This window comes from Bison bison, unplaced genomic scaffold (assembly GCF_000754665.1).
Source record: "Bison bison bison isolate TAMUID 2011002044 unplaced genomic scaffold, Bison_UMD1.0 scf7180017864197, whole genome shotgun sequence".
Taxonomy (NCBI): domain Eukaryota; kingdom Metazoa; phylum Chordata; class Mammalia; order Artiodactyla; family Bovidae; genus Bison; species Bison bison.
Genome location: NW_011494769.1, coordinates 1,684,935 through 1,696,090, shown reverse-complemented (window position 1 = coordinate 1,696,090; position 11,156 = coordinate 1,684,935). Strand labels below are relative to the sequence as shown.

Genomic DNA, 11,156 nt, shown 5'->3' with positions numbered 1-11,156 from the left:
CCACACAGTCAAAGTCTTTGGCATAGTCAAGAAAGCAGAAATAGATGTTTTTCTGGAACTCTCTTGCTTTTTTGATGATCCAGCGGATGTTGGCAATTTAGTGGAAATTAACTCATTATATTAGAAAGCATGACATGGGATTGATCACGTGATGGGTCAGGGGTAGGGTTGGTAAGGATGGCGACTCAGGGTGATGGAACTGAAGGGGACGGGAGCCCACTGAGTCACAAAATTCCTAGGCTTCATGAACTAACTAACTTTGGGTGTGTTTTGGGGAGAGTCTTGGCATATGCTCCACATGAAAGCCAATCAATGAAGTGTGCCCAAATTACCATAAAGGTTTGTCAGTAATTGAGTAAACCTAAAAATCCCCCACCCAGTCACTGGGAGATGATTTTTGGACCTTGCTATAACAAAGGAAGTGGGGTGTTTTAGAGGAACCAAGGGCAAGGTATGAAGGTTTCAGGACAAGCCGTTCACCTATCTCTCGGGCTGACTTATAACCCTGGTGGTGGTTTAATCATTAAGTCATGTCCAGCTCTTTGTGACCCCATGGACTATAGCCCACCAGGCTCCTCTGTCCATGGGATTTCCCAGCAAGAATACTGGAGTGGGTTGCCATTTCTTTCTCCAGGGTATCTTCCCCAGCCAGAGATCAAACCTGGGTCTCCTGTATTACAGGTGGATTCTTTACCAACTGAGCCACCAGGGAAGTCCTACTTACTCTAAACTCGATCGATTTCCTCTGTTTCCTATCCCTCCCCTCCTCTCCAAGCTGAGAAGGGTACCCTTCCTTGGGCAGGAAGCACTCAAAGGAGCAACAGGCAAAGGAGCCCTCTGTCCACTCAGGACCCAGCCCACATTCTCAGAGTCCTGGGTGGAACCTGGGGGGCTGCAGATCCCAAGAGCCCAGCAAAGAACAAGAGTGTGTGGAGTACCTCAAAACAGAGAGCAGACATGTCTAAACAGTGACTGGAGAGCAGCATAAGCACGTGCAAATGAAGGATGAAAAGTCACACTGAAATTAGGAAGAGCAGGTGGAGAGTGTGGGGAGAAAGCTGGCACATGCAGGCAACATTTACTGGATACGATATTTAGGAAAATCAATTTGAATCCTGTGACTCTGACATCATCTCTTTCAACTGCATCAGCAGAACCTTAAACGGAGCAGTAACTTCTTCCTTCCTCAGTTACCCTTTTGGCCAGAATGTTTAGTCTAGGAGGAATTAACGATTTGCTAGGACAAGAAAAGGGGAGTCACGAGGGGTGGGGTGAGGGCTTGAGACATGCTACCCAGCAGCACAAATCTCCCAGCTGCCTTTCCCGGCAGTCAGGTCATCCTGCTGCATGCAATAGGTCACGGGAATGACGCTGCTGTGACTGAGCTTGGCACAGCTTAGATGTGGTTATTCGGAGCTGGAGGCAGGAAGATAGGGAAGGCCCTTCTCCTTTTATTAACAGGAAAGTGTTCAAGCATCCTTACTGCTCAGGTTTATCCAGCAGCTTCAATTCTTCGTCTTTGGATGTCTCATAATACTTTCTTATTTTAACGAGTTCATCCTCTTGGGCTCTCTGTGTTGAAATAGAAGCAAAACACACACAAAAATGAGCAGTGAGAATCTGTCTAAAGCAATATGTCTCAAAGTATGGTCTCTGGACCATTAGCATCACCTGTCACTAATTAGAAATGCCAATTGCAATTGTTGGCCCTATCTTGGGCATAGGGCTTCCCAGGTGGCTCCGTGGTTTAAAAAACAAAAAATCTGCCAGCCAATGCTGGAGATGCAGCTTCAATTCCTGGGTTAGGAAGATCCCCTGGAAGAGGAGATGGCAAACTACTCCAGTATTCTTGCCTGAAGAATTCCACGGACAGAGGAGCCTGGTGGGCTACAGTCCATGGGGTCACAAAGAGTCAGACACGACTTAGTGCAACTGAGCACATCTTGGACATACTTTATGCAGGAAGTAGGGCCAACACTCTTAAGAGTGGGGTTCAGAGAGCCCTCCAGGTGATTCTCAGGCTAACGTTTGAGAATCACTGGCTAAAACCCAATGGTCATATAAGTAACCTGAGCTGGATATACAAGCCAGGAATTTAATTGCTACCTTAAATCCCTAGTGTCTTTCCCTGTAAGATCAGATATGGGTCAAGCTTTCCTTAGCATCTGCTTCCTCATCCTCAAAACAGCCCTCCTAACTTACATAGGATCCTGATTTTTAAATTTCTGGTCAGCAGGTTCTCTCTGAATTTTCTAAGTATTTGCTGTCTGCACTACTTACTTTGGCATTTGGTCTCATACTTTCTCAATGTATCCACCTATGTCAATCATATGTGGCTTACTGCTACTGTAAGCTAACAAGTACCCGCCACGCACACAGTCCTGAGCCTGAGGTACAACTAAAAGTCCCTAGAAGGCATTTTGCCTTTTACGAAGTCCTCCAACATCAAGCATTGCATCCTTGTGTTATAGATGACTCCACCGAGACTTAGACTAACTACCTGGTAAAGAGCTTGACGTGAAACATCTTTATTCTATAATTCCATGCTGCCCTCCAGGTATTCCACACATGTGCCAGGATGGCCTAGGATTCGTGCATCTTCTTACCTATTAATGAAAGCCTTCCCAATAGAAACATGGGACATTCCCACCCATCATATTATATTAATACTAAACAATTCCTGATATACAAAAAGGATATAAAAACATGAAGGGAATCGGAAATCCTGCTAGACTGGATTAACACACTATTCAAATTTTCTGTGAGAGGTTTAAAGTCCCTGGGAACCGAAGTATTGAATCATTTTCTGAGCCTGGTAACCAAAGCATGCTATACAGCTCTGGGAAATAGCATTACTCAGTAAAGAGAATCTGGTTCAATCTATATATTCAAATCTAACAGAGTCAGTGAACCAGAGCAGTTAACAATTATGGGAACTGGGACTCTCTTGTGTCATGTTCTCAAGAAAGCCTGTCAATTACTCTGGTTATTTACACATATAATCCACATTTAAAGACCATATATGTATACAGTGCTGCTCATTTTCAAAATACAGTGCTACTGCTATATATATATTGAGCTCTATTTTAATAGTCACAGAAATCATGTAGAGCCTATTATAATCACCATTGTACTGAGGATCAAACAGGTTTAGGAGTTTAACTGACCCAAAGCCACTCAGTTGTCCATGACAGAGCTGGATCTCAAACCTGAATATCTCACTCTAAATCCAAAACACACACTCACCATCCGATACTATTTCCTACATTCAATGCCATCAGCTTCCCTGGACTAAAAGTAATCATCCAAGCTGGAGACAACATCCTCATTCCTCAGAAGATGACACTGGTTATACACCAATATTAAGCTGGTAACTTAGCTTCATTCACTCTGATTGCAAATCACAGGGCCGCGTTCTGTGGCATAGATGTGGCCTCCCCATTGAACCACCCTCCCCTGTAGAAGAAATCTACTAACCCAGATACCACAGTGAGGGGGAGGGATGTCAAGACATCCCTCACTGTATTGTGAGGGGGAGGGAGGTCAAGAGCCTAGTGTTTCCTCATGTTCACTCTCATTTGAGCTGGCTTTTCTGTACCTTACTCTCTTCCACGCAATGTCAAAATTCCCACTGCCAAGGAACATGAATGGATCAGTGATTTTTTGGGTGGGAGGAGTCACATACAATGATTTTTTAGACATTAACATATTTTTTAAAGTTAGTTAAGATACAAAAATCTGGAAACTCTGATACTCACGTTTTCATATAAGGCTGCCAGGGTTTCCAGATCAACCACAGAATCGTCCACATTAAAAATGGCTGCCAAGCACCCAAAGAGAACGAGAAAGGATAAGAGGTTAGACGGGACTCTGCTGCACTAACGTTTACTCCATGTCCAGCTACCAAGCAATGTAAACGTTTGCCCTCTCTCACACAGGTTGTCTTCTGACATGCTCTTGCCCCCTTTCCTTCTGCACCAGGGGGGCCCTGTGAAAGAAACCAAAGTGGTTCTGATTGCTGGCCTAAGCCTTGGCCCTGCCTGGTTTAATTCCTCAAGCTCTGCATCCTTTCTGCAGTTTAATTTAGGCTCCGCAGGAGAAGTGTTTGTGTTTTAAAACTAAATCAGTTAGTAGGTTTGAAACACAATTTTAAATCTTTCTTCCCGCCTGGTAATTGAAGAGATTTAATACCTAATGCACCAGAACTGACGCTTGCCCATTACCAGGAAGAGGGAGAGAAAAAAGACGATGTTGGCAAATTAAATGAATTCAGGCATGTGATTTCAGGCACCTTTCCATGGCTGCTGCAAACATCTTGTTTGGATTAAAAAGACAAGAAAAAGCAATAATTGCATCAATGGCAAATTAAGATTATGGAAACCTCCCATGAGCAAGTCTTAAGGCAAGTTCTCGTTCCCATGGTTTTATTTGGATTCTACTTGTTGTTCTGTATCTTAAATAAGTCATTTAGCTGTTAACTAATATGCCTGTGATTTCATCTAAAGAGATTCCTTCCCATATATACCAGCATACAAACATGGAGATTTTAAAGCCTTAATGGATTTGGCAATCAAAGTGCTTGAAATAGGCAGCTCCACATCTTTAAATAATTATTCAAAACTAATAAGGTTTGTTCCCTCAACCCCACCTCCCTTCTCTGACTTTACATTGTGAAATTAACCAGCACACTAGTAAATTTTCTACGTGGCAGGCTAATTAATTTTATTAAACCAACCAGTGATATTTAGAATGCCTTAAAATTCTGCTCGTCAACCATTACTCTGTTGGTTGGCATTACACCATGGTTTTGGAGAAGGTAGGGATCAAGGTAAAGGGCAGGTTGCTTTCAAATTGTTTTGCTTCTTCTACGGTTTAGAATTGTATGAACCCCTTTATACAATTTTAATAAACTTAATTAACTGAGCTAAGATCATGTAACTTCACAGAATACTGAGAAATGTACTTAAAATTCCTTCACAGGGCACCTTCTCTAATTCAGGAGTTAATCAGCAAGCTGTTCCTCAGCTACATGGAGTAGTGAGAAAAGAAGCGGTTAATACGCTAGTGACAAAGTCAGTCATCTCAGATTCCACCAAGACGAAGGAAGATTACACTCCTGAAGAGGCCAATCTAAAACCACTAAAGAAAAATGTCCTTTGAGGAAAGAAGGAAAGAATTTACCCTCCCAGGACTGTTATACTATGCATGGAGATAAGATGATTTCGTTAACTTATTAACAGGACGACGTATTTTTAAATTTCTGATGCTTTAAGGAAACAAAAAAGAGCCAGGAACAATGTCTATTTTATGTAAATTATAATAGTTTCCTATAAAAATCAGCCAATGAAAATGCAGTAAGACAAGGCAAAATTCTAAAAATAATTTATCAGAGATGTTAATTTCTAAACTAGGTACTGCATATAACTGCAAGTTTACATATAATCAAGTGATCTTAACTAATGGGAAAGAGAAGGATCTGTTGGCTTCCTTTCCTGGTGAGTAAATATTTGAGTTTCAGAAGTTAATCAGTCTGGGTCCCAGATATACAATTTGATGGGTTATATCCTCAGCCAATTCCCCTCCAGTGTGCTAGGAAACGGAGGAAAACACGTAGGGAGGATGGGACTGGAGAATGAGCATGGGCTCTGGCAACATTTATTCATTCATTCACCCAGCCCTTGAATAAATATTTGTTGAATGTGCACCAAGTTCTAGAAACTGTTCTAAAATGCTGTGATTATATAAATCAAATGTGTCTAAGACATTGAAGGCACTTGGTCTCATGAGACTTATACTCCAGCTTAGGGGATAGAAAATAAACAAGTAAATAGTTACAGATAATGATGTAAAGAAAGAGTAGAGCAATAAGCAACCTTAGAGAGGCTGATGGATGAAGGCTTCTTTGAAGAGGTGACATTTAAGCTAAGAGCTCAGCAGGTCAAGTTCTATGAGTGGGAGAAAAGCCTGCCAGTGAGAGGTAAGGACAGAAAGAGGTTTCCTATCTTGATGAAGGAATAAGCCCAAGATTCAGAAAAAGACCAAGATGACTATTATGGATGGAAGCAAAACTTACCTACATGATCTGTCACATTCAGTTCTATTAGGTTCAGTGTACTGACTCCAGTATTCTTGCCTGGGAAATCCCCTGGACAGAGAAGCCTGGCAGGCTACAATCCATGGGGTCACACAGAGCCGGATATAACTGAGCACACACACACACACACATTCATAGGATGGGTCTAATTTCACTTACTGAAAACATTAAAGCAAGATGCATGCTAAACCGAGCTCATAGAGCATTATGAGAAATCAAAATAGAACCTACAAATAGTGACTATGTGATGTTAACTATACACACTGTGTACGTGTTTTAATGCTTGTTAATGCCTTATCTGCTTTAACATCTGGAAAGAATTAGAGAAAGAAGACTACCACTTTCTGGAATACTTGAGTGTTTCCAGTAGGAGCAGTTGCTATTTAAACCCTTTTGGTCCTTTAAAACCCCACTCAAGGCCCACCTTCAGAAGTGTTAATAGAAAAGGTATATGCGTGAGTAACTCTAATTATGAAAAATAATGTATTGAACGTCTTAAGGGAAATATTAGATAACTTCGGGTCCATTTGGGCTTCCCTGGTGGCTCAGACAGAAAAGAAATGGCCTGCAATGTGGGAGACCTTGGTTTGATCCCTGGGTTGGGAAGATCCCCTGGAGAAGGGAATGGCTACCCATTCCAGTGTTCTTGCCTGGAGAATTCCATGGATAGCCTGCAGCCTGGAGGGCTACAGTCCATGGGGTAGAGTTGGACACGCCTGAGTGACTAACACTTTCACTTTTTGGGTCTATTTAGAAAGCTAACCTAATCTTAACTTCTCATTTCCATCTTGCCCATCAAAGCACTTTTCTTCATACCACCCAAGTTATTATTATTTTTTTTTAATCAAAATTTTACTTTGATGTTTGAAATACCTTAGATGTCTTTCCTTTAAATATTGGGTAAAGTCCAGCCGATAGGCCTAATTTTTAAGTCCATTCCTTTCCTGGCCCTGAGTGACACTTTCCAATCTCATCCTTTACCATTTCCACTGCTCCCAGGCCCCCTGAGCTCCAGCCACACACCTCTCTACTCCTGAACATTCCATAGTTTTTTCCCTTCCTGCCCCTCACCCTCCTAGGCCTTGGTGAAAAGTTTCCTCGCCTGGAAGGATGCTCCTTGATCTTTGGATCATTAACTACTCATTCTTTACCTCTTCCATGGGACCACTCATATTTTATACTGGGTGAAAGAGTCTATTTTAAGAAGCCATATTAGTAAGTTGCTTAACACTTGGTCGTGGAAGGTCTGTAGTCAGGGATCATTTCTACACATCTTGATAATCCCACCATCCAGCATAGTCCTGGGGGTAGTAACAGGAATAAGATAAATGTCTATAGATAAGACAGATGTCCCAGAAATCCCAAAGAGTGAGTCTTGCTGCTACGTGTCAGGAAAAGTTCCTCGATAAAGACAGCGTGAGGTTTTGAAAAAGAGACTTTTAAAAGGGATAGGACTGATGAATAAAAATAATATGCATATCTGAATTAAGGTTGTTTGCCCACTCTTGTTTGTTTCCATTTAAAAAATCGAAGTATGGTGAGTAAAGCTGCACAATCATGCCCCATCCATATACTCAGTACAGATACAACGCTGGCCTGAATACTCCATACCTCAAAATCACTAAATTTTACAAGCAAATCTTCTCATTTTAAAGGAAAGAATAACGAAACTATCTTTCCTCTCATTCTTAACCTTCAAAGATGTTTTAAACAGTGGTATCACCATAGGCAAAAAGCCATGAGTAGAAATTCAACTGTTATACTGCTTTAGGCAGACAGCTAAAGCACCCATTTATTAATCATCATGAATCAAGCCAAGTCCATTCCAAGCACTCACAATCTGTAATGGACAAGTGCCAGCGAATGTCAATGGGAAAGATGTGAGACATTCCCAGGATGAAGAAGCAGACACATACAGGCCCAGAGAACACACAGGCAATGGTGGAGAGTCCAGATCTGGCTTGAAGAGAGTATTCCTTACATACAGTTTGGAGCAAGGTCCTGTGGAATCCTGAAGGCCAAGGTGAAGAGCCTGTGGCACATCGCAGGGAGGCCATGAGCACTGATGAGTAGGTGAGGCAATGGGACAGAGTTCTAGTACATAGGATAGAGCAAAATTTGGAAAGAATGTTTTAGAACTTAGTTCAGCACGGCAGAGGTAGTGAAAGCCAGAGTACTGTGGACAGAAAGAACAGAACAGGAGAGAAAGACTGCAGAGCTCTGGGGAGTGCTGTCATCAACTGAGCCCAGGGAAGCAAGTCTGGTGTCAAATCAGCCTGAGGTTTTCCATTTAGGTGTAGAGGGAGGGCTTGGGCCACCACAAAATAGGCAGAGGAGCTGACAAGGTGACATACGCATGGATATGCATATGTCATGGATATGCGTGATGCTGTCCCCTTAGGACCTGGGGGAGGAGTCGGGGAGAGGAAGAAGTCGATGGAGAGGTTAATTTAGGGCCAATGCCAAGTATTCCGCTGAGGTTTCTCCTCTTCCACGTGAGGAGCTTAAAACTGAAAAAGTAAAATAAAGTTCAGAGGTGGAAGCAGCACTGAAACGAGATCATCTGGTTGAGCCTAGGAACTTAAGAAATTAAACACTTTCTATTATTTCTATTTTACAGGGTGGCCAGGGAAGGTTAGGGTATTGGCCAAAGGGGTGAAAAGTAAGAAGAGCCAAAGTGCTGTGACTCATAGGAGAGACATTTTGCATGTACATAGTCCTGCCTTCTATTTACCATAAACAGTTTAAGTTCCTACAAGGGCCAGAATCTATACATGATCCTGCTAGTCCCCATATATGGGACAGTGTGTTACCGAATTGATTCTTGAAAGCACTATCAAATTTAGAAGCAGTCTATGAACCTATTCTGTTAGTTAATTGACAAATACATCAAAGAAAGAAATCAGTCATTGATTAAAATATTTTTGGAGTTACCTAGGACCAGGTAGCCCCCTCCACTTTGCACTTGCAAAAACATACTCTATTTCTCTCTCTCATACACACAAAACCCTTTATATCATATAAGTTGAATAAGCAAATATCAGCCTACACAATTCTCCAGCACACCTCCAAGCCCTGATACAGTATTCCAAGTAACTCTCTAGCTTTTGCTCCCATCTGTATCAGGCTCATTATACCAACACTCCCGCACACGGTGTCAGAAAGGTGAAGTGCCAAATTCACAAAGGGGAGACCCCAACAACTCATTGCTACTGTGATATCAATCACGGCTGGTGGGTTTTACTTTTATCTCCCTCTCTCCTTAGTTACCCCTGCTCCCACTGTCAGTTCAGTTAGAGTATTTCACCTACACCTCACAATAGGTCGAGAGGAAATAGACACACGCTGTGAAAAGCTGGTAATTTTATTGGGTTCCTTTACCTTTAAAAATCTGTTACTTGGTCAAGTCTGGTTTCTGGGCTCCTTTTTTGCAGGGAAATTGAGGCAAACATTTTTATGTGGTCCTCTGGTGCCTGCTCTGTACTCTGAGAGTTATATACACAAGGATCATTAGAGTAGGGTTTCGCCCATTAAGATATAATAACCGTCAGCAGGGACAAAAAGCAGATCAGTATCACAAATTCAAACTAACAGGCACACATAAAAACTATGCGCCTGCTTCAGGCACAGGGACGGGGGTCAAGGTCTTACACAATAGGTAAATTCCCTCTCCACTTTGGAGACAGCTTTTTCACAAGAGCGGGGTAAGGAGAAAGAACAGGCAGGAATTCTCACAGCCCTCTAGCCATTTTTAACCCTGAATGCTTTTCTATCCCAAAGCGCACCTTGTCGGAATAAAGAATGGTTGTGTTTGCTGTTCTGAAGGGTTTCTAATTAGTAAAAAACATGTACTTACTCAAGAGAGCTGTTCTTGATCAAAGTAGTATCTTTGGGCAAGAAACACATGGCAGACTGAGGTAGGAAAGGCATACTCCTTTTATTGTTGTTTAGCCGCTAAGTCGTGCCTGGCTCTTTGCAATCCCATAGATTGCAACACAGCAGGCTTCCTTGTTCTTCACTGTCTCCTGGAGATTGCTCAAATTTATGTCCATTGAGTCAGTGGTGCTATCTAACTATTCTTAGTTTGTTCGGTTAGACCAAGTAAATCTGGTTGTCCAAGGTGTGAAAGATGTCACATGGGTAGGGTTGGGTTGCTTTAGCAGGCTTTGGCTATCGCTGGTTTTAAAACTGGAGCCTATCATACAGAGTGAAGTAAGTCAGAAAGAAAAACACCAATACAGTATACTAACGCATATATATGGAATTTAGAAAGATAGTATGTATGCGAGACAGCAAAAGAGACACAGATGTGAAGAACAGTCTTTTGGACTCTGTCGGAGAAGGCGAGGCTGGGATGATTTGAGAGGGTAGCGCTGAAACGTGTGTATTATCATATGTGAAGTGGATCGCCGGTCCAGGTTCGATGCGTGAGACAGGGTGCTCAGGGCTGGTGCACTGGGATGACCCTGAGGGATGGGATGGGGAGGGAGGAAGGAGGGGGGTTCAGGATGGGGAACACATGCACACCCATGGCTGATTCATGTCGATGTATGGCAAAAACCACTACAATATTGTAAAGTAAGTACCCTCCAATTAAATAAATTAATTTAAAAAACAGCCTCTATGTAGCCCATTGTATGCTTCTTTGCATTGCCTTCAGTACATGACATCTTTTATAAGTGGGTGTTTAAAGATCCTTTTCAAGTGGAATATTCTCAGTCCAAGAAAGAAAAGGTGAATATTTGATTATCAATAGAAATTATTTTGTTAGCAATGTTAGCTTCCAAATAGCCAACATAAAACTCAGCTCTTTCAACCAAATTATGATTTTTTAGGGCTTGATAAATAATTTGTAAGGAAAAGAGAATGGAATGGAGAAAGCAACATGGAAGGCCTTGGGTTTTTTTGTCTTGTTTGTTTGTTTTGGCCATTTTGATCATGGCATGTGGGATCTTAGTTCCCTGACCTGGGATCAAATTTATGCCCCCTGTCTTGAAAGCATGGAGTCTTAACCACTGGACCACCAGGGAAGTCCCAAGCCCTGGGGTTTTTAAACTCTCAG

At 42.1% G+C, this 11,156-nt stretch overlaps 1 protein-coding gene across 1 annotated transcript in view; it reads right to left on the bottom strand.

Annotated features, from left to right (window-relative positions):
- The window catches only part of FMN1 (formin 1), a 340,200-nt gene that overhangs the window by 168,875 nt on the left and 160,169 nt on the right, over positions 1 to 11,156 (bottom strand). Inside the window, exons 9-10 of the mRNA XM_010844210.1 lie at positions 3,759 to 3,820; positions 1,484 to 1,572 (exon numbers count right to left, since the gene is read on the bottom strand). Coding sequence (XP_010842512.1) covers positions 1,484 to 1,572; positions 3,759 to 3,820 — 151 coding nt within the window. The remainder of the gene's footprint in view (positions 1 to 1,483; positions 1,573 to 3,758; positions 3,821 to 11,156) is intronic.